Source organism: Triplophysa dalaica, chromosome 22 (assembly GCF_015846415.1).
Source record: "Triplophysa dalaica isolate WHDGS20190420 chromosome 22, ASM1584641v1, whole genome shotgun sequence".
Classification (NCBI taxonomy): Eukaryota; Metazoa; Chordata; class Actinopteri; order Cypriniformes; family Nemacheilidae; genus Triplophysa; species Triplophysa dalaica.
In genome coordinates, this window is record NC_079563.1 from 18,600,091 (window position 1) to 18,625,159 (window position 25,069).

Genomic DNA, 25,069 nt, shown 5'->3' on the forward strand with positions numbered 1-25,069 from the left:
TACATTTAGCTCTGATTCAGGAGGCAATTCACTCCTCTCACCGAACTACATTTACATACGCACATCATCGAGTGCTACACACGCAAACGCACACAGTCGCAAGCGATGATTAGGGGAGGAAAACATGTTATCAGAGGCCATAATGCAATTACAGAGAATAATGGATGATACAAAAACAGAGAAACAGCTTGATAGTGCCACCCGAATTTTCTTGCATTCGATAAAGTGAAAACCCAAACACCGGTCGTACATATCATACATGAAGACGAACTTGAGGTGACAATAGCACAGGATGTGAGAAAACTCATTCAGGGCGGTGAAGGAATGTCTGTCTCATAGCTGTGCTAACATTAGTCGTCTTGAGTTAAAATCTGCTAAGAATCTCACACGGATACAGAACAACTGAAAAATTGGTCACATCATTTCTCACAGTATGAGATGTGATGTTTTGGTTTTATGCTTATTTAAAAAAGGCAGTCCTACCGTCTGTCGATGATGCCATTGCTGGAAAGTAAAGTTAGCAACCATCTCAAGTTTTTTGGACGATGCTTCACATACTGGAGTTTCAGAAGAGAACTTAACAGTGTCTCGAAAGATTTAACCAAAGTCAAAAAATGAACTTGAATATACTGTATAACTGCAATTGATTCATCGTTGTGTATTTATCCTCAAGGAATTCAACAAGAAACATTCGAATCTAAGGTAGTACTTCAAAGAAACATAACCGAGGACTTCTTTAAATCAAGAGCGGTGGGGGTGCACTGCTGTCTATAATGTCTTTACTGATGTTATAAAGGAACTAATAAGGGCCCAGATGAATTAATAAAGTGAGACAGGGGTTGATGCTTCCATTTCCACCTTCCATTTCCACAGTTTCAAAGCCAGAAGACGGAGTGAAAGAAGCAGCGCTACATCATACAGTATGTGTGTTTTTGTTGGCTGGTAATGAACGACGTGTGTAATTCACTCCCATGTAAATCGTGCTTCACCTGGGAATGTAAAAACGTAACCCTGCAGCGTTCTTCATCTCACGTCCCATCACATGCCTGCAGCTCTGCTTCTTTCTGTTTCTGCAAGCTCACAAGGAAATGGAGACAGGAAATGAGTCCAAACACAGGGCATGATGAGAAAACAGTCAAATAAACACCACTTGCGAATATAAAAAAGAGACAATCTGCTCTCTATTGTTCTTTTGGGTCTAAAAGAAGTCAGCCCCAAGCCTTTCACCAACTCTTTTATGTGGCCCCGAGGCCTCCACTTCATCCCGCTTTTCCTCCAGCAGCTGGGGCCCCTGGGCAACGAAATCCACCGCAACGCTGCTGGGATGTGCTCATCAGCAGGAGGCCGAGGATGATTTTCTCATGCCAACTGTTGGCTGTTGGTTAATATTGTGAGTGAAGAGTCGGCCCCAGGCTCGCCCCAGCTAACCCCTCTCCCGCTGGGCAAATGAAAGACTATGTGTGCTGTAGGCTGGACGTTTCGCTGCCACACCACAGGGGGCGTTCAGCCATTCAGACCAAGCCATCCGTCTTTTGGGTAACTGTGAACTCTCTCTCTGCGTCTCCACCGCCTCTTCCCGAGTGGCCGGTTTTCCGTCTGGAATGCACCGTCCTGCGGTGCGGGTTGAAAGCGTTCTTATCGCTCCCCCGTCATCAGGCTTTATTTAATAACTATCACAATAAAGTGAAACAACAGGCCTAACTAAAGGGCCTCTTCGGGACCCCTCCCGCCCAGGTTTGATGAATCGGGCCCATCAGGCAGGCCAGCTGCCCCGGAGGTTAGCAGGCTGCCCCTACCGGGTCTCAGGCCTGGACTGGAGGAAGCAAACAGGAAGGGGGAGGCACATTTGCGATGGCATGCCAGAGCTCACACTGGGCCGATAGAGTTCGGCCAATATTTTCACAGTTGCGACCCGGAACGTGAGCCAACGCCACTGCCAGCGTCACACAGAGCAATATGGACACTTGTGCCTGTGTTCTGTACTACGTGTCTGCTTGAGCAACGACTGTCCATTCATGACTCTCTCTACATAAATAATGGCAGGGTCGGACTGAAATACACTATTGGTAATGGACCTATCATTCCTGCTAGCATTATCGCTACGATAGCGCAGCGGAGTCTAAAGCACCCGAGAGCTCATTTCTCATCCTTATCTTCCCTCTTTAAAAAGATGTAGGTGCAATAATCGCCATGGTCACCCACTGCTGATGTCTGCTGGCCAGCCCTTAACGACTATGAAAAAGAGCAATAAGGGTGAAAAATGGCATAGCGCTGCAAAGCGTGATGTCCGACGAAGATCCTCCTTGATTTCCTAATAAGCGTGCGGGTGTGATTTTTAAAAAAAGGTTGACTGTGATTACAGAAGCGTGTGCATAAACCTGTGCCTGCGAGCTGACCTTGATGCGGTTAACTTTCCCCTGCCGTGACCGGGCGCGTGACATATGCGATCTTCACCTCTGCCAGCTCACCTGCAGGCCAACAATGCATCTGCCCCCACATTCACACCTGCGATGATTACAGCGCGCCTGCAGGAGCGTGATATGCAAAGAGCAGAGGAGAGGAAGAGGAACAGAGAGATAGCGAGAGGGGACAGGAGACGTAGTAGAAAAAAAGATGATTTAAGGTCTCTCATGTAAGCACTTTCTCTCGTATTCTCACCTCCATCCTCTTTTTCTCTCCTTTTATTCTCTGTCTTCTTTTTAAAGATGATGAATGACACAGCGCTGAGAGGCTATTAATCAGGGCGCTCTCGTTGAAGAGGTCCTGATAGGGCTTAACATTGCCCCAATGTTGCAATGGAAATGTCGGTACGGTCTGAACACAGCTGCGTGCCCCCGAAACACTATGCAGAAAGAGCTTTTCCGACAAGGCACAATAAGGGTGGCACAGAGAGCACTAAAAAAACCTGTCTACATAAGCAAACTATTCATTTGTCTGCACGACCGTAGCTGTAGAACAGTAGAAAAGAGGTCAACCTATGGTGACTTATGGGCTTATTATTAGGTCCAGAAGGAATTTGCAGACTTTCACATTTTTTGCTGATTCTGGGGGAGAATGTGCAGAATGCATTCAAACGTAGGAAAAATGAGCACCGTGCCATCATTGCTAGCTGAAAACATTCAGACAAAATATTTAATACATTACTTCAATGAATTTCAAAAATATTATAAAAAATGAATAAACATGAAATTTATAAATCATCACAATTTCAAAAACCTTCCACATAGAAACCTACAGATTTAAAGAGAAATATATTTTTTTAGCTAGAGAACGGGACAAGAATAAAACATCGATTCTCATTTGCATGCAAATACAAAACCCTTCAAAGGTTTAGAGTCGTTTACTCATTCTCTATATGTTTCCTATTATTTTTATTTATTTTTATTTTTACATATACTGTGTTAAAGTAATGGTAGACTCTTCAAAACTATAGAATGAAACAAATGTAACGATGTATATTTATACATTTATTAATTATTTTTTTTGGGAAAAATGCCAAATTAATGTTTTTATCTACAAACATTATTTTACAAATCTAAGCACACTCCTTCATATCAAGACCTTTAAGATCATGAGGACATTTCATTAAAATGACCCTAAACTTGTGATCGCTGGTGTACATTTAACATGCTGGTTTCAATTTAACTAGACCTCTGCAAACTTTTTACGACTAGCTGTAACTCCACTAAGGAGCGCATAACAGCAACATTTACTCTAGATGAAAAAGCACAGCAGAAAAACAGATCCTGGAGCAGAGACAGACGCCAGCTGAGATCACAGAAGTTGAATATTTCCCTTACTGGTCAGTTAATTTGGAGCTGATCAAAGTGGCCCTGCCCCGGAGACGCTGGTGGGTAAACAGGTCAGGTTATCAAAGCAGACTTGCTCTTTCAGAGGGACTTGAATATAAGACCACCACTGGGGTAACAAAGACGGAGTGGCTGCTGGACCGAGTTCAAACCTGATGAAGCTCCTGTGATCGGAGATGAGCCAGAGACAGAAAGCAGAACCACAAGACCGAAAAAAATCCCTATGTCAAAAGACATGAGCAAATTTTTGTGGTGAGTCAAAAAAAAATCAGGAAATTCCCAGCATCTTTCCTCTGCCATATGGGGTTTACGTGGCCTTGAACAGCAGCGTGAATGGAAGTATTGTTGCATGACTGCGAATCGCTCTTTGGAAGAACAATGAAATAAATCAAGCGGGGACCTCCACAGAATCAAGAGAGGCCCGTCTCAAAGAGACGCACAGCAGGTAGACTTGCGATTTAACCCACAGGAATAACTCAACATACAACTGGTGGATCTGTCACTTGTCTTGATTGATTGACAGAGAAGAGCGAGTACGATCTGTGGCGTCCACGACTCTCATTTCCTCGGTTTAATCATCCAGCCCTGAATCTGTCTCTGGTTCCACGTGCATATGAGCGTGAGGGGTTCAGCCAGAGGGAAGACGCCAGATTGAAGACTGAACGTTGAACACGCACAGTTTCAAAATCAGCCCCTCACTCTTTCACCTGATCCCTTCTCAGATTTCCAGCGTTGCGGAAAAGAGGAGGAAAACATCTAAAATTACAAACTCCCTTCTGTTCATCACAGTTTGATGTTCTATTAAAAGCGCAGCTATTTTGAGCTGGAAGTTCCCCACACATCTCAAAGAGGGAGGTGAAATACACTAAAGGTGTAATCAGAGCAGAAATGAGAGGGTGTAAGTCGCGATCACAGAAGTGTTTTTCTTTTTGACTTTTAGCCGGCTCAAAGTAAAGACTGTCTCCTTTGTCACTTCTAGAGTCGTTTTTCAAAGCTGCTTAACGGCAACAGAGAGCAGACAGAAGCTGGAGAAAACAAACATGAACCATTGTGCAAATATCTGAACGTATCGCGCTGTGCACCTATCAGCTCTGATTAATTTAAAGGAATACTGAAGTCTGACTTCGAGCCATGACGCTTTGGGTCAATAGACTCGCTGTCCGTCCTTGACCTGGCTAGAACGAACATTACTCACAGACGTCCCTAAAGCCACCGTCTTCAGTGAGAGGTCCTGATTGGACATTCCTAGCCCTGAGCTACGCTACCCCTGCCAGCACTGTCAATGTCCTTCTCCCTAGGAGAACAACCACTTCTCTTTGGCTCAGCGGTGGCTGGCTTCTCTGAGGAGCATTATTCCGTCTCTGAATTCCTTCCTTGTGTCTGGTCCCTTACTTCCCTATACCCTTTCCACTAAAAGGAACTGCTGCAGAGTCAGTTGCAGACATCCGTCAACATCACCTTCAGAGCCAAATGATGACGTAACTTTAGATATGTTACTACTTAACCTGTCCAAAAAAAACATAACAAGTGAAACATGAGTCTTTGTTATGTAATTTTCTTTTTAATATTTAGTCATTTAATTTTGGAATTAATGTTACAGTCCGGCTACTGAACATTCAATGTCATGTGTTACATAAATAAAAATACAAATTAGAATAAATTCATCCACCCTATTGGTGGAAAACAGGAAATGTTTTATTGATGGATGAAAAATGCAGGACAATTAGATACCATTGGAAGCCCTTCCAATGGTATTAAATACATATTTTAATATATTAAAAAATATATTTTTTAACTGTCAATATATTAAATCATTCATTGACATAATACATTGTCAAAAAACAACCTGTAATTAATAATACATTATTTTATATTATAAATCATATAAAATAACAATAAAGATAAATCTCTCTTTAATTATATTTTTTCAGAATTTCTGGTGTTATCAAAACAAAGCACCCATATATTTGTCAACTACAGAATTTTCATATACTGCAAAATATAGGCAGTTGGTTCCAATATAAATGTATCATTTAAACAATGAATTATACTTTTCAGAATATTCCTACATATTTTGTAAGTGAGAAAGTCAAGTATCAAGACTAGAGAGAAGGTGGAGAAAGTTAATCAGTAGAAACTAATCGAGTTAAATCTCAATGGGATGGAGTGGGCTCAACCCTTCAATAGCAGTGCTTTCTGTAATGGAACTCTCCTGTCCTCTTTTATTTAGTTTGATCCCTTTAGTCCAGCTTTAACCGCACATATTCATTCTTAAGAAAAATAGACAGACTGGCTCAGTGTGACTTGGCTCACAAAGCCGCCCCATTGGGACTGGAAATTAAATTCACAATTACGCTTCTAATACACGTCAAAACATGTTAACTCGGCTTTACCTCATGTCACATAAAAAATGCAGTTCTTACAAAGCACCACATTCACCAACCAGTTACTTGTTGGTTCAGACATCTAACTGTAGTCTACTGTAAAAGTGGCGTTCCAGAGGACGATGGCCTGATAAAAGCACAGCACATTAAATATCGCAGGCAATGGAGTTAGGCAGTGTCAGACTGTGTAAACGTTACCACGATCGTGCCAGCACAACAAGAGCAAACAGGTAAACGCTTGGCGTTAATTACACCTGACAGACCAGTGGAGTGTGTTTCAGTGAAGAGTAAAGGGTCAGAGCGAGGTACAGAAACACAAACGGATGAACACACACACACAAACCCTACACAGAAAACAAATGGATAATGCCCCTTCTGTGGTGTGGGGAAATACGTGGCAGACTTTAAATAACTTTAATGAACCTTATCTGCTCTAAATCGAATAAAGAAACTACACAGAGCAGCATTTATCAAGTGGACAAGCCTCCTGATAAATGAACGGGTCCGCTGAGCAGACAGATGCCCTGCTCTGAAACAATATGAGCTGTCTTGCCATCTACTTACTATATATTACTATATACTTACTATATACTTACTATAAAAATAAAAAGCACACAAGAATTTAGACTTAACAGACAATGGATTCTTGGACAAAGTATTTCTTTGAACAATTATTAAATGACATTGACCCTGGCATTAGAAACATCTGCTTCTATAAAACATACTTCGGTCTAAATAAAGTGTTTTGGATGTTGGTTAGCATCTTAGATGCTGGTTTTGGTGCAGAGCTGCTGTATTTGCAGTGGCTTTCATTAGAAAGCAGGGGTTCTGTCCCCGGTTTATGAGAGGACTCCTGAGTGCTGCTGCATTTGTCTCCCAGTTGCTTCCTGGAAGCAGTTTAAAAATACACCATGAGTCTTCCCACAATTATTTTATGACTTTCTGCAGACAGATACAGCCGACAGATTCCAAAGGAACCGGCTTCGCTGTTTTTATTCTCTTTCGGTTTACTTTGTGGGGGTTTCAACCATAAGAGCTGTTTGGTCTCTTTTAAAAATACCAGAATCGAGTCGCTCAGCGTCAGCACACTGGGGTCTAATAACTCTTTTCCAGTCTCCTCTTTGTGCTGTTGTGTCAAACGTTGTTCAGCTTTTAAAGGGCACAAGATGAGAAAAGTTCACTGGTACTCTCTCTATCTTCCTCCATCTCTCTCTCTCTCTTTCTGCAGCCACCGTGTACTGCGCCCCTCCGTGCTCTTTCCAACCAGCAGCGATGGAAAGCGGCCTATGAAAACAAACCATGGAAAAGCTTTTCAGCAGTTAATTACAACAGGGTGAGGGCCGTGAAAGGCTGCATTGTTTGTGTCAGGGCCAGTCAGCATCAAAGGCCCGATTCAAGCGCACCTCGAACCCCGGGCCGTCCGGCGAACCGCGCTAAAGGTTGGTCTTAAAGACGCCCTCGTGGCTGTTTGCTGTTTTTCTATAAAGTGATGAAACAATATTTGGAGAAGCAGAATAAACATGATGAGAGGTAATGGAGCGGAGGCGAAGGACGACCGGTCAAGGGGCTCTTGTTTGCTGTGTTGACACTGGGGAGATGAGTCTCAAGACCTTTAGGAAGGACCTTCACCCTCCCTCCTCACCTGCCCCTTCCTTTGCTATATCTACCACACACGTGCACACACACAAAACAAATCAACCGAGCAGGAAATGACATCAACAGCATCCTCGGCTGTAGCTGGCAAACAGACTGGGGTTTCAGGGACTTTCGTGGTTAAATCTAGCATGCGAGTCGTCCCAGACTGGACTGTGGGCAGCATTGTATGTAATGGAAACCGGGCTAATGGTACAAACAAAAAGCAGGAAAAAAGCTGAATGTCATTAAAGATGCATGTCTGTCTGCGCTGGGAAAACGACTGTTTATGTTTTGTTCAGAGTGCTACATTTATGTCTTGTAAGCAAGAGATGACCAGAAATATGTGAAAACACCGCGGTCTCCTATTTTCTCAGAACTGTGGCACATTTGCAGTCGTGCCATACCTCATACTGCGAAAAACAATTCCTGTATGAGGGGGTCGTACCTGAGGCCCAATTATGTTATCAGAGACAAAAGGGGCCACAGCAGAGACCTCGGAGTTCTTGGACAAATGGTTCCACTGCGATTATCTTCCCGCATCTCCTTCTTAAAAGACCCTGTGAAATGGTTTAACTATCACAATTTTCTCTCCTGTGTTTACCCATTTCCAATAAAAACCAGTAAGCTGGGACCATTCACATTTAAAGGGTGTTCTTCTTTTTTAAATAGATATTAGCCTTTAGCTGACACACTAAAGCACAAGATACAAATAAACATCTTAAAAACATCTGAACGGTTTATTCCAACCAACTTTTATCAGCATGTATAAGATTTCAAAGCCAACAAACGTAGCCAGGTCCAAAACTTCCTCAAGAAGATAAACTCTTACGCCATTACAGAACGGGCCCCGAACACCCAAGTACTCACATTAGCGCACATGTCTCCCCTGCTGCTTTCTAAAAACATACGAGCGCAAGTGAAGAGACGGTAGGTCACGACCGAACAGATGTCTGGAATAAGATATGACAGTGTGCTACGAGAACAAAAAAGCATTCCATGTTCAGCATCAAACGCACTGCGCAGCATATTTTTCAGATGGCACAATCAAAGGACAAATGATTAAACTCGCTCTCGCCCCACTGCGAGCAGGCCCGGGGTGTGTTTGGGGATGTAATTACAGGACTGGAGACTGGGATAGATCAAGCCGGAGGATTTTTTCTCTTTGGCACTCACCTGCATTGCATTAATGGAGATGAGAGTTCAGCAACAGGGAAATGAAACTGTTTACCCAAGAGTCACTCATCAGTAAATCAATGCTACAGAGGGCTGGCCCATGGTGATGGGGGGGAGGTCTGGATAGGACAGGATATCCTGACTCAACGGCGGCAGGTCCCCGCTGTGAAGACTATAGAGTACATGTACAGTGTACATACTGTCCTGTAGGTCTGGAAAGCGGGTCGCTGAAACAGTAGACGCTCACAGTTGTTATCACAAGATATATTTTCCATTGGTTTTCTCTAGAGGCATTTTTTTAATAGTATTTAAGTAAAGAGTTCCTGAACCTAATTAATCACGCTACATCCTTTGATTTAAAGCACAAATGATTTGACACCTAGATAAACAAAAGGCACCAGACTAAGTCAATAAAGGAACAACGAGTTTTTGGGTCTTTAATGCATTTTTTAACCAAAATCAGCAGTCCCCGCTCACTCACATTGGGCAACAGTGTGGCCTAATCATTAGGATGAGAGGGCTAGCAAACATTACCTAGCAAGCATGCAATTACCAAAACCCTGCTTGGCATGATTCCCGTTTCCATGACAACAGCAACTTCTCTAAAATCACACTGATTTATGACGAGACCTGCAACCTTTTTCCACATTCTCCATCATGATTTTGGGGCATCGTTCTGCAGGATGGATGACCTGGTCGATCACTGAGTAAGAAGTCATAATAGCCCGCTCGTATAGAAAGTGTATAAAGGACAAAAACCTTCAAAGACTGTTTTATTAGACAATCAGCGTCAAATCATCAATGATCAAACAACTCAAACATTACATTCATGTAAGCACAGGTTTAGTTAGCACTTAATTTTTCAAATGATGTATTTTGGCAAAGGTTTAAAAGCACACTAACAACAAATAACTTAAAATTAGGGTTTTACGCATTTGACACACAATTTACATTGCAATCAATGTTTTATCAGTTCATGTGCTCTCTGGGAACTTAATCCTTGACATTCGCGCTGTCAACTCAATGCTTCACCAATGGGGTATGCACGGAGCGATGGTGCCCTTCCGCTTAAATCTCTGCCAGCTCTGTTACGTCCGGCGTCATAGGAAACAATGGAATTTAATTTCAAGATGCACATAGGATTACGATCAACACCGTGAGTCTAATTATTCAAACACTTCGCCATACATCGACAACCAAAAAGGAGAAGTATTACAGGCTATCCGTTTCAAGGAACATTAAATATGAAATAAAAATTGTGAACTTTTGCACTTACTAAAGGCATGATCACAGTGGGACTTCACAATGTAACATTTTTAGCAGAAGTTATCGTGTGGTGCATTTACCCTTTTGAGTAACATGTTTCCAAACTCCTAAAATGTAAATGTTTAAAGTCACATTAACATATTTTTAAAAGCTCTGAGATTGAATGGAGGAAGCTGTGGAGCCTTATGCAGGTCTGCTTTCAACAAGCCAGCATCTGAACCATGTGCAGTCGCCAGAAGCAACGCTCCAACACCCCAAAGAAATGTAACAAGCGTCAATGTGTTTAATTAGGCATCCACGTGACCTTTCTCTTGGACTTCTGTTCTTTCACAATTGGAGGCGGCTCAGGAAGGGACTGTGAATAGGATTACTGCGGGCTAACATCACTCCGACAGTAGACTGAAAACAAACACGGCTTTGAAGGTGACGAGCGCTGAGTGACTGGAAAGGGGGCAGAAATCCAGCAGCTTGGAGGGGGTCTTGAACGCCACTGCCGTACCTGACAGAGAGGACATGGGTACCGACAGAATAAACAGTAGGATTAATGTCTTTCTGAGCGGATCTCTCCCATGGATGTCCCCCTCTTCTCCTTCTAAGGGATTATCTGTCAGACCCTGGCTGAATCACCACGCAAGACACCCGCCTCTCTCGCTCACGTTATTGGCACGGCTCTCTGTCACAGAGCCGACTCCTCCTTCAGGCCAGATCGGTTCATCATTAACCCGCCCCAACGGTGAGTAATGTGAAGTAGTCAAGGACAATGACAAAATGACCTTTCGACTGCGTGCGAGATGGCCGACCACCCCTACACTTCCGTGATGCCTCTACACAAGCATATCTGATGACCCCCCATCCCTGACAAATCCGCCCCCGGGGAGCTTCCCAGACACGGATACCCCTGTCTATTGTAATTGATCATTGGCCGTCAGCTGGCAGGTAGAGCTGCAGTGCACTATGGGACCTGCGAAGAAAGAGACCGGAGAGATAATGATTTAAGTGACTTTGTGGAGGTCAGGGGTTGGAGACGGAAGTCGCAGGGGACTCTTGTTTGGTTTACTTTGTCAGTGCCAAATCACAACCACCACTCCGCACGCTCAACAATGACTCCGGGTTCTTTTGTTCTCTGATATCTCTCTCTTTGCACTTTGTATTGACAGAGAAATTCTGCTGCGGCAAAACTGCGTTTCAGCCCATCATTATAAATCAGCCTGTTAAGAGTTATAAAATTTTAAAGAGCTGCTCTCTGGATTCACTCTTGGGTCTCCATTAAAGAGACTGGAACGGATGACAGTCAGCGTGGAAGCGAAGCGAGCCGCTCCTCGACTTCTGCATTGTCTAGCAACATCGCTTCTCAAAAAAAATCATAATCAAAATTCAAACACATGGCTCTTGTCTAACAGATCATCTGTGCGTGTTATACAAAATGTTTGTTTCGTTCACTTTCAAACCAAATGTAAGAACTTGCTCTGCTTTGAAATGACATCACCAAGCCTTTATTTTCAGCCGCTCCAACCAGCTGTCGTAGACACTACTGTTCACGATAGATCAAATAGTCCTGTCCACTTTTCTCAGCCAGTATTCGTTTCACACAGAAATAGCCACATTACAGAAGCAAAAGGGATTGCTGAAGTATGATGTTTACTATTTGTTACAAACATAAAGACTAAAAATACTGTGCTTATTTACATTAATGTACCACCCATTTATAATCAGATATCTTTAAGACTCATGTATAAAACTCACAGTCACCCACAGTGATTTATATAATGAAATAAAATAACAATAATAATAGTTTCTGGAGGTGTCCCTAAACTACCACCCATCCTGGCAAGCTCTGAGAAACTGTAAGGCCTGTAACCGGATCTTGGTCACAGTGCTGTTTCTCACAGAGCAGTCTCTCATCTCCTGGCAGAATCCAGAGTGAACATCATCATGTAAAGTGAGATGCAGAAATCTAGTGATTATACCCCCCCAACGCTATCTGTACACATTAACCCCATTAAACGCATTCCTCTGTCTACATGCCCAAATTCACTAAAATGATCAGAGGAAATGGAAAATGTCACTGCATAAGGAATTCACTGTAAGTCTCCGTCACTTTAAAGGTGAAGTGTGTCCTTAAAATGCCACTTTACGTTCTTCTATCGCATCTTATTATGCAGACTAAACAATTCTGCTAAGCCATCTGTAGCTTGATTTCCCGATGAGAGTAAACACTGCGACTCTGTGGTGCTTTCAGAATTAGCCTGACACACTAACACTTGCTTTATAGACTGAAGTGGAGAGATTTTCGGTCTTTCCTCAGCTGCAGTGAGAAATGAGAGCAGGAGATTATAAGCCTGGTGTGGTCTCTGGCATATTCTTGGCAGTAGAATGAAGACGGATAGCCAGTACGAAAGGCTGAAGGAAAAAAGAGGAGTGGAGGAAAGAGAGGGAGAGAAAAACAGGCCACGCTGCTGGGCGTGGAGCACAATAGGGATGAAATATGGTGGCGAGAAAAAAGATGCTGATTAGTGGTAGGCTTCCCGGAAAGATCTACCAACACTGCAACAGAACTCCTCCTCACAAAGATGCTTTGCAAAGCCTCCCGTGGCTTCGGGGAGATTTCCGCCCCGTGCTCCATCCCTGCTTCCGGCTCGGCTCTTAATCTGGGTATCGCGAGCCTTCGGGGCTGCGATTAACGACGGCAGGGAGATTGTAGGGCCCTAATAGTTACAGCTTTCAAGTGATGTAACACAATTACAGAGGCTGCAGAAGACGAGCTAATGTGCATGAGACTAGCTGCTTGATATGGATCAGTTATTGAGTCGGCTGTTTTTAATTCACTTTCCAGCACAAAAACGGGGGCATTAGTTAGATTAGATGGGCTGAGGAGGGGAGGGCGGGTGAGGCCCGGCGGAGGGCAAGTGAATTTGTTTAGTGCCGCCTGTCAATTACCATCTGAAACCTTTTGTAGAACGGTTATTTATCTTCAGAGGAGGAGAAAGGGAAGACAAGACACAACAAGCCCTGAATACAATTAATACAGCGACGGTCCACTGATGAGGGCCACTCAAGCCAGTAGGCAAAGCCATCTGGGTTATGACCATCAAAATGATGTATGAGGCCACGTCCAACCCCCTTCTGATCACAGCATAAAAATGAGATACACCTTCCATGGAAATACAGGAATAAAAGCAAACTAGATTCAGATGTGACAGCAAAAAACTGCATTTAAAGTTTTATTTGCAGGCCTGTAGGCTTAAAGAAGTGAGAAACTTTTTCTGTAAAAAGCACCACAAAAACAACTGCCAATGTTAAGCAGTGTGTGCTGAATTAATTGCAAACATTTCAATACAGTACTCACCTTGCAAGCAGCACACGGTATATGAGCCACGACACAGCTTGGGAAAATTAGCGTGTGCAGCCCACAGAAATGTGTCTTTTTATCAAACAGATGCATGAAAATTCCAGCGCCCAGCTGAGAAAATGAAGGCGAACAAATGATCAAAACATAAAACGCAGCGGTGTGTGCGGAAACAATGCTGAACCAATCTGCATACGGCCTACATTTCATATGCTTCATTGTTCTTAAAGAACCCTTCCAACTCAGAAATGCTATTTTATGAGCTTTTAAAAAAACATTCAAATCCAAATGAGGTGTTCATGTGTTGGTGAATGCAAATGGAAGCGTTTGAGAAGTTCACCATGAGAAAGGTCATGTGAGACTACAGTTAACAAATCATTATCTGCTTCATCTTTTCCATATCTGCGGAGAAACCGCATATTTTCCGCTCACAAACAGCTATTGCAGCACATTCAGCTGGCTAAATAGAAAAGAAAATGGGGCTACTGTTTTCCCTCACAACCCACACGCACGTAATCGCAACAATATGGGGGGAAAATCCAGCCAAGGGACGCCATGCCAGCTCAATGATATAAAGTTACTGTGGCTGAGGGTAAAATGGTTTTTATCATTTGCAGGTTTTGTGTAACCCAGAGACCACCGCTGAACAGAGAATGAGCATTTGTGTGGAGTTCCTCATCTGAAAACGCCCATCACAATCTATCAGTCACAAACTCCCAGTATGTCAATGCACATTAAGCCGCGCTGCTGGTGAACCTGAAGAAAGATGAAAGGGAAGGAAGGCCTGACACTGCATAGAGACTAAATGCTCTGTTTTTTGTTAAACATCACAGAAGCATCACGTAAAGGCATAAACAGATGAAGAATCTGATACGTGCTAAACATCAAAAGCCTTTCCGGTGTTTTTAAGTACAACTATACAAACAAACATTAAACCCAAATTAGCAGCTAAATTTAGAGTTAAACTGCAATCCTGCTTCCTATTTCAGAGTATATATAAAACATATTTTTAATAAGAACCAATTTATAATAATGTTTAATGTTTATATTTCTCAAAAATCCCTAGTCATGGATAAAATCTAAATTTTGGTCAACTTCTGATTTGTTTCCTTTTTTTGGGGAGACAGTCGATCACCGGTGAACCTCTTGACACCATTGACTTCTGAAAAATGGACAGCCCAAAAGTCTTGGCTGTTAAATGTCTCTCATTTCAATTTCACTGACTGTTTACTCTTGAGATTCTGAGTAAAGATTGCAGAAATACTATCCTGTGTTCTTTCAGATTCCACACAAAATAAACAAGGGAGAGAAAACACAAGTGCAGGGCTAAAAAGTAAATATTCATGCCCATATTTCATGTGCCTACGTCGCTTAAATTCAATCAGTGCCGAAACAACTGCCAGAATGAGCAATCGGCTGAAACCAGACGCGGCCTGTCCTCAGTATTTCTTACTTTCTAACTAAACGCAGCACAAAAGAGATCAGATTACCACACAAAATCATTTGCACATGACAAGGAGCGACTGGAAGAGGGAAACGTGTATGTGCTGGGGCTTTTGTATCCCTTTAAGCTAAGCGGTTTGTATTGTTTTGCAGAATTGAGGTTTTTATTTCCATGCACAAAAAGCAAAAACAAAAAGCGTTGGAGAATAGCAGCGGTTTATGTATTTGAATACGTCAGATTGGGTTCAGTGAGAAACTGGAGAGCTTCTGTGATCTAAACTTCCTCAACTGTCCTCCTTTTCCTTTCTGGCCCGAATTGGTGCTTTTGTTGGCGCGGAACCTTAGCACTGGAACATGACGGCACAATAAAACATTTCCCTCGCAATAACAACAATAAAGCACAAAAATGTAACCGTAAAGAGCAGAACTTCTGCAGCTTTATTGAAAGAACAACCATGTCTAGATTTACTGACATGTTTTCTCACAAACGCAAGGTAAAAGAGCACGGCGAGATGAGATTTATGTGCGTGGCTACTGAAGGAAAGCATTCAAGGGGCTGTAACTCAAATCTCCCTGAAACGGCAGCAGCGTTCTACAAACTTATGAATGAGTATTGCGCTGTACTCCTTAACTCGCTGGTCCGGCGCCAAAAAAACTGGCAGGGTCGCACTGTGCCCCTCAGCCAGGAATCGATACATTTCCTGTGTCACGAGTAAATCGCTCATCTTGCGTGAGAGAGTTGGAGAACGGTTAATGCACGCCGTATCAGTGAGCGCTCATTACTGAATGAGTTTATGACCCCAGACTGACAGAATGATGCGGCCAACTGGATTCTGCAGACAGACAGAGCTAAAAATGAAACGCATTAATAATGAATGCAAAAGCGTATCAGTACAGGACATGCACATTAACAGAAAGAACACCACTGACACTAGGGGAAGGCGGTGTGACAAAATGTTACGTCATATTCTGGGTCGCTTTATATAAAACTAGTTATTTTTACTAGAAATTGAATAAGAAAGTAAACATTTTTGCATACTGCTATGAGCAATGTCATGTCTGCTTTTCCATTTGTCAAACTAGACATAAACTAAAAGACAAGATTTTTGACAAATGACATCACTGCACAAACAACACACATGATGTAACACTTCAGGTAAAAACGTGACACAAATTTAAGAGACAAGATGAGTCACAATAATTGGAAAAAAGGAAAGAAAATACTTTTCATATAGAGCAAATCTCTACCGCATTTATTATCACACGCTCCGTCACACCACACAGCTCTCACCAGAGCTCTAGCACTTTCTAAATGGAAAAAGTTGCAAAAGCTTTAGCCTAAAGATGTCAGAAAAGACTTTTTCTGTTGTCCTGTGCTCAGAAACTGTTGTCAATAACAGGTAGTCACTTTGTCCCTGTACCTTCACTCAGAAGTGTTCACTCTCTTCTTCATCCACCGATTCACCACTTCCATTATGTTTCCTATCACTTTAGGCCAGGATCTATTATTTATCTCCGAGTCTATGTTTGGAGGGCTTCCTCTGGGCAGATAAACTGCTGTTGTTCAGAATCTGAAACCCCCTGAAGAAAACAGCATTTTTGTTCCTTACAGTTTTCAGTTTTGTTTGACAATTAACTGCCAGATTTGAACAGAACCAAACTGATTCTTTATGAATTGTGTCTTTATGGCTTTACAAGTTGAAATTATCGACAGGTTTGGGAAGCTGCCCACCTGCTGTGTCCGACAGCATAGAATGTCCTGCAATAAGGAAGGATAATGCTCTATGTCTGTGGCATATCATTTCAATGTCCTCTATTCTTTAATGCGCAACGTGCGATCATGGAATTGTTGTGATAAGCTTTTCCCTACGGGTACAAGCGCATCAGGTCATGCAGAAAGCCTTCATTAAGGAGACTAACTACTGAACAATTCTCAATCGGGCTCCTGCAAAATTAGCCCCAGCGAGCATGCCCCAGTTAAGCACTCGTGTCTTTCAGGACCCAGGGGAACCGGGCCCGGAGATGTGACTGAACATGAAAGTGCTGAGTTTGGGTTTACCGCGTGATATCGAGCTCAGATAAACTAATGGTCCAAATGCTACAACAACAGCGCAACTGTTTGTATAGAAAAAAAGAGCATAGACAATCGCATACGAAGATTAAGAGAACATAAAAGAGAAAAGAACACAAGCCCTCCGTTTCTGCATTTGGAAAACACCGCAACACGAGGAGCAACATGAATCAAAGATAAAAGAAACACCACGCAGATAAATTCCAATCCTGATTCTTTGTTCTGCACCAGATAATACTGACACACAGCTTTTCACATTTCCAGACGCCGAATGAGAATCCAGCCTCCGACGGATCTCCCAATATGTGGCTCTAATTTAGCACCTCATTTAACCAGCAGAAAAAACAACATTAAGCATTGACATTGTGACACTCACGCGCTGAAGCCTTCCCGTAATGGCCCGTACAGTTTAAAATTCTCGCTGGCAGTTTTGTAGCGGACTAAAAATAAGAAATATGGGAGGAATTATCCAGGAGATTGATTCTGGAGAGATGAATGTGTGGTATTCATGCATCTTTATCTGACAGGGCTTGAGCTCTCCAGGCCTTGGGTTTAGTTATTCTCTCTGACAAAACATGTTTGGGCCAGGTTGAGGATCTGTCAGGAGACGAGCACTTCATCACTGTCTAATGGTCCAAGAAACCAGACGCAGGGATCAGTCTGAAAGCCCCAAACGGAGAGTAATTACCTGCAGAACTTCCCCCAGCCGAGCAGATCCCCAACGTGCACGGGGTCTGTCTCATATGCACCCCTTTACACCACCCAAATAACAGCACGAAACTACAAATAACCATGATTTAAGATTTTAAAAAACAATGAAGTCACCCCCTGTCATAAAAAAAACTTTGCACCATCCAATGTTTAAAAAGTATCACGCAACACCCTACTCCGATAAAATATCTCTCTTAAACACTCCACATTACCAAAGCAATAGACACTTTTACACACCAACTCTATTCGTTTCAAAGCACCTGCCCACGCTAATAAAAACAACTGCAGGTCTGTGCGTTTAACATGGTGCACAACTCATGTAAGCTAACCACCCTAAATAAAGAGGCCGCCCTAAAGCAGGCTTTCTCTAATTACCCATCATAGACCAGACCCTCTCAAAGACCTTCAAGCCCTCTTTTAAGCCCCAACTTTATTGCCAAGTCAACAGTAGAACGTACACTGACCTCTTATCATCTCTGGCTGCATGGGGCCTGTAATGGAAAGCAGAGTCCAGTGAAAACCTCAAAGTACCAAGTAAATGTATGTTCTTATTTAAGCCCCATAAAAACAGGAAAGCACAAACATTTTATCTGTGCTATGCTTTCATCTGCTGTCTGCCGAGCTAAAGAATAACAGAGCCGGGAGGCTGATAAAGTGAAAATAGGAAATGGAAACGCGTGGGTCTCGTGTTCCCATGATTCCCAGTCTTCCTCTAAGGTGAACGGCATTACCAGACCTTTCATCACACAAGACTTCAACCTCGCCCACATCAGTGCGCGAAACAAAAACCTCATCCGCCGATGGTCAATTTGGCAGTCGCTCAAGCATTTCGCATTAGCTAAGAATACCAATCATCTGCCAAGGGTCATTGTGGGATCTTCATAGCTATTTACAGATTTACAGATTAACTTGGATGGATGGAATAATTTGTTATTTTGACTGATGTAGACAAGGTATACACCGTTGGCTTTGTTAGTCAGAAGGCATTATGGATGACTGTATAAAGGTTTAGTAATATGATGTTTTAATGGACTGCTGGTAAATTCACTCATGCTCACTCTTTGAGAGTCTCCCAGCAGGCATCCTGTAAAATTGGGTAGCGTTTTGTGTCTTCGGGGAGAGTCATCACACGACAGCACTGCTAAAAGCAAAGCTACGGATGCTGTTTCTGCTGAGACTCGGGTGCTCTTTATAGTGGCAACCCATCCATGCTATATGTGAAAAACAATGTTTTGCTATTAAGCCACAATGACAAGAAAAAATGCAAGTACAACTACTCGAGATGACAGTGCTTTTACTACAGGCCACGGTTGTTCTGTCCGTACCAGACGAATCATGCCAACATTTTGCTTCATTTAAGGAGGTTAGAAGGGACGTGTGTTAGCTCGCGGGCTCCAAACAGAGTGAAGTTGGTAAAAAATATGCAATAACATTTTACTATTCTCTAAATCTTAAAAGATTACTGTTTTCAGGGTTAGGGAATTAAACTTTCCTGTACTGTTTATGCTGTTGACATGAATGATAATTCATTACTTGGAATTAAATAGAAAAAAGATCCCAGAATAAGGACGTGCTCATTCGATTATGGCCACCAAAACAACCTAGCAACTTCATAGCAACACCCTGACATCCAAATGTCACCCACGCATCTTGACAGCACCACATTCTGTGTGTATTCAACTAAAAGTCTGTAAAAATTACATTTAGCAATTCTTCTACAAGCGTAACTTTCGTGTCTTTATTGGCATCGCTGTTTGAAAATTCCGGGTTACTTTTCATGCTTAACTTTACCTGTGTTAAAGAAAAATGACATCAAACTGACAATTCCCAGCTGCAATTATAATTAATTATTATATGCCATTTTCCATTCAGGTAAAGCGACATCTTTGAACAGTAATTGTTAACTTCTCAAAAACAAAAAAGTTACTAATTGGAGCTTTAAACAACGTGGTATGCATATAAACTTTACAAATAGACACTGGAACATGGTGTCCAGTGCAAAAACTTGCACCCCATCTCTCAAACCGTTAAGCAGACATCATGTCACTATCCGCTACCATAACTGCCCTCAGTAAAGCCCCTTGACTGGTGATAACTCTCATCTCTCTCTCCATTTCCTGGTCACAATTACCCTCTTCGTGAGGAGTAGAGGCTGTAAATTACATTTCTCTGATCCTCTACTATAATTGGACACCGAGGATTCTCAGAGCAGCAGCATTTCTGCAAGTGGAAAACAAAGAAGCTCTGAGCGTTTGGGTTTGGATTTCACAGTGCGAGTCAATGCGACTCATTACATTAACGGAAAGGTGTAACAGCGCTGCATATTCAATAACACGGCCAGACTTCACCACCCCGCCCAGCGGTGTGTGCTCCAAACGCAAGTGCCTGTGTCATTATGGAATAGGGGATCTGTTGACAGACAGGTCAGTCACTTCTGCACCGGAATGCTTGTGAAGTACCTGTACTTGAGCTGGGCTTCACTAATGGACTGCTAATAGAACCTGATGCTGCACTTTGATGTGCTCCTTGCAGTTTGTAAGGTGACAGCATGTGATTAATTGTGCTCGCTAGACTCTCCATTCATTTTAGCTCTTTTTATAGACAGAATAAAGGTGAAAGGACTGTCATTGCCGTGACTTTGCTCGCTCTCCTAGCCGCACAGCTGGATGCGGCGCAATTCGCCACAGACAATGCTGTGCGCGTACTGTAATACATCTTTTTCGCTGCCTGGAACGCTACGTGACGTCAAGAGAGGAGAGCTGCAACCTCAGCACGCTTTTCGCAGCAATTATACCAAAAAAATACCCTCAGCACGGGGGAAGGCCAACAAACAGCATGCAATGCTGACGCCCACAAGGCGATGAAGTAGACTCGACTTTGTAAATTCTGATGACACCATGTTTGGCTCAACCTCCTTTACCTTCACCTGCACGTGACTGTGTGTATGCATTAGGTCTCATTTTCTCACCCAAACTACCTATGAAACACCCTACATCGTGTCATCCTATGGGAATTGCGGATACATTGTGGCAGTAGGTCATACTGCAGTAACCGCTCAGTGCACAATGCTGTCTTTGTGTTTCCCAAACGCATTTGGAGAATGACCATGATGGCTGTAACCTTAGTAGTGCCCACGAGACCCAACCGTTGAGGCAATGAAGGAAGTGGTTAGAGTAATGATGATCGCAATAACATTCTCACTTATCCAGAATTTTTACGCCTACCGTTCCTACTGAGCTGCATTGGTTCTGAGCTAGCCCACAGCTTGAAACTTGATAATATTCATGAAAAAATCCATAAATAAAGCTCTGAGGACACATAATATATAGAGTGAGATTGAGTTATGAGAAAAGACACGGAAAAAGTGAACTCATGCTATGACCAACTCTACGGGCTGTGGGTTCGCTTTTCTATGTTTTTTTTTAAGGTAATTATGTGTATAAGAGCACAAACAAGGAGCCTTTGTTTGTCTATGAAGAGGACAGAGCATCACATTTGAACCTGCAGCATACACCAATTCTGCTTGGGTTTAAAAGCGCTTTAGTTGCCAAATGTAGAGAAAAAAACCCTGCAGCACGGAGAACAAAAGTGCACAAGTATGGATTATATACATGTAGGATCTTCTGCTTTTATCAACTAAGGATCTGCATATTTAAACAGACAGCCAGTCTACTTCCGCCCTAAATCTACATGCCATTGTGCTGTTAAAAGGATGACAAGATTGTGTCGTGCCCCAGTATTGTCAAGGGTTCTCTGGGGGTGAACGGCACAATTTTTATTCCCTTCCTCCCTCTTGGCTTAGACGTATGCCTCTTTTTCATTCTCAGGCAATATGGGACGCTTCTGCCTGTGATTTTACTGTACTTGAAGTGATTCAGGCACTTCCAGACGTTCTCTCTTTACAGCACTCGCTTCCTCGCACTGGGACAAGTGGGAATTCACACACTTAATTAAAACAAGGATAAGAGGAGTGAAAAATTGAGGGATGGGAGAAAGTGTGGGGGAATTTTTCCCCATGTAGAATAACCATTAACAGCTCAATATGGGTATTACAGCAATAAGTGAACTGGGCAGTTCTTTAACAATGAAAAGATCCCCATGTGAACTGGAAGTGTGTAGCTCATTAGTATCCAAAAACCTATGGCCCATTAATTAGTCGCAAACAATGTTCTTCCAAATATCGACTTCTTAATGGACACAAAGCGACTTGGTTCGTGTTCCTATTACAGTCAATGCCATTGGCCTCAGAGGGGTTTAGGAATGGTGCTTATGTCATCCTGCAGTGCCCTTAAGACCTTGGAGCTGGATAGTTTTCCCCCATCCTTTCCTTGTTTCACATTAACTATGCGCAATTGTCGAGTGGAGCTTTGCCCGGCTGGATTAGGTTTCCAACAATCCAATTCCCATGTGGACCATCGTAACAATGTTTTTGGAAGTTCAGTGTGTGCCCATTGCTTCAATGCAACACCTAGAAACATCACTTGAATGTCACATTCAATTCAGTCATTAAACGGGACTAAACCTGAAAATCTGAGTACTGTAGCTTAATATAGCTGTCCCAGCTTTGTAAATGATCACCAAAAAGCTACACGATCAGCAGAATTCAGCCACCTGCACTTTGTAAACCACGGCTTAAGCCAACGTCAAACATTGCTAGAAAAATATTTTTTAAAATGGCTTGTAATAGTGAGGAGGTCTTTGTGCCATCCCCTTGTGTGAAGAAGATGGCTGCTACTGTTTACTTATACAACAATTGTTCAGCTAAATTCCTTTAATGGAGGCTCTACACTCCATTTCACTTAACGACAAAACAACGAGGACAAACAGCACAAGGTCTCGTTGTCTGACACGTGCCACACAAAAAAAAAACGCTTTAAGACATTTTAGGAGTAGAGAAAGCACTTTAAAATAGCACAGCATTGTGCCCAAGGGAAAATTTTAATAAATCATTTTCATGCAATGAAAGCTTGGAGACTAAACAACAACAAAACACTAAGAAAATAATTGTTTTGTTTGCCATTAATATTAGAATTGTAAACAAATTGGGCAAATTTAGACTCTTCGTAGTAAACATTTGCACAGAATCACGGTGTTACTGATATGATGTGGTTTGAAGCAACACAGTAGTCCCGGTTTCTCTGATTTCCTTAAGATATCCCCACTGGAACATTCATTTGCCATTTTGTTATAAGGGCAATAATGTAAAATATAATAACAGTATTATACAAATGAAGTGTTTCACCTAGACTTTAAGTCATTACTTTCTCTCTAGATGGTACTTGTGCAGTTTACAATTGAAGTGTTTCATGACCATTATTTTCACAATAATATAGTAAATCTCTACTAAACAACACATAACCATCTGATTCAATGAAATCACTGATTTACTGCTTCAGAAAATTAGGATGTTAATGAACTACGGAACAGATCTGCAGTTTGATCAAATAATCGCACATCTTGCATATATAAAGCACAACACGCGCGCGCGCATTTAAATATGTTCAGTTATACAATGACTAAGGCCCTATAGAAAATAAGCTGACAAGACCAATAAGAAGACCAAGACGTTAAATGTCTCAAATGTGTGTCTACCTATTGTGTGTCTATACAGTGAAAAATATTTAAACAAAATCCTCATATGTAATTTCTTAAAACACAGACGCTTTTACTTATCATGCCATCTCGCGCTTCATCGCACTTCATAACACCAGGAAAAAAACGATAAAAGTTTTATACTAAAAACTAATGTGACAATAAATGTAACGTTAAAATGTACAGAACCGAGTTTGATAAATCTAAAGACCGATCGGTTATTGTACCAATAAACATTCATAGGACAGTTGCAACACGGTAATAATAAAGTAATAATTTACAGGCAATAATTTAATTTATATTAAGAACAACGTTTTTTAAAATATTTGTCCGATTTTTTTATTTTAAACCTGCTGCATTTATAAATTGTGAATGCAGTGGAGACTTAATACAAATGTACGGAATCTACGAATCAATTCACATGTGTCCGAAAAGTCATGCTTGATGTAAATGCACATTTAGCTCTCTCAAAAAGACTCACATTAACGTTCTAATGTATAAATGTTAAACATGGATTCAAGTGCTCAAGAATAAACGGTAACGTTACGTCTGCATGTGCCTGACAAACTTTTCATAAATGAATCCAGCAGTTATGAGAATTATAAGACAGATACGCAAACTTCATAACTTCCTCGCGCTTCTGTGTTACACCTGCCGTTCGTGACTAAACTCTGTGTTAAATATAATAATAATTACACCGGCTTGTGTTTTCTCACCTTGAGCAGTTACGATGCTGAAGAGCGATAAAAGAATAAAAAACAGCACAGTGATCATGTGTAAGAATCCTGCTGCGCCCCGGACTCCGCTCGCAGTCTGATCACTTCTGTCCATCATCAGATCAGCCGAACACGGCAAAAATCCGCCGTCTGATGTCCACCAGGTGATACTCAACACAACGTCTGTAGATGTAGTTTACAGTAAAACCAGCCAAATGTAAGACTGTGCCGGAAGGACTACAGTTGGCTGAATGAACGGTTCGTTGGATCCGCTGATTTGTTTACCTCAGATCACTCTTGTAACGGACAGCAGACACCGCCGCCCACCAAACACACAGTTTTCAGGTTTAATATCCTCCGTTTGTCCGCTTCTGCGCAACTTTTCTCTCGCGGCTTCGAAATCGCGGTAAACCGATGGAAAGGTATAAAATCAGCCTTCCTTCGGTGAATTCATGTTCAGTGAAGTTCCCTCAGCGCGCGCTCCCCGCCATCTGACAGACAGTTAAAGCTCCCCGCGCGCGCAGTGGCTCTCCAGCCAATCCGGATTCACTCCAGTCCGGTGTGTACGGCGAGAGCAAAACCCGGCGCGGGGAACCGGAGCGGAGGTTCTCACGGAGGGGATGCGTAATGATCGGACGCGTTATGAGGTTTAATGAGATGAGAAACGGCTCTTTCACACGCAGTTTTGTTTGTATGTTCCGTTTGTCAGATCATTTTCTTCGGGTAATTTCAGTGATCACAGCACCGTGTGACGTGGAAATATACATAATATAATAACAAATATTATTATCGATAATAGCCTATTCATTAATATATGTGATATTATTAATAGCAATTATATCCATTTCTAATCTGAATAAAGGTCTCTGTAGGAATAAGAGCAGTTTGTGTAAAACATTTTTAAAAAAGTAGAATACAAATAG

General features: G+C 42.2%; 1 protein-coding gene across 3 annotated transcripts in view; it reads right to left on the reverse strand.

The window, feature by feature from the left end:
• The window catches only part of unc5cb (unc-5 netrin receptor Cb), a 106,787-nt gene extending 82,115 nt beyond the window's left edge, over positions 1–24,672 (reverse strand). For 2 of the 3 annotated variants that reach the window (XM_056736270.1, XM_056736268.1), the window contains exons 1-2: positions 24,147–24,672; positions 18,303–18,329 (exon numbers count right to left, since the gene is read on the reverse strand). In XM_056736270.1, the coding sequence (XP_056592248.1) occupies positions 18,303–18,329; positions 24,147–24,264 (145 nt within the window). In that variant the 5' untranslated portion in view covers positions 24,265–24,672. The remainder of the gene's footprint in view (positions 1–18,302; positions 18,330–24,146) is intronic. The other variant, XM_056736269.1, reaches the window with a different exon arrangement.
• Positions 24,673–25,069: the final 397 nt, after the last annotated feature.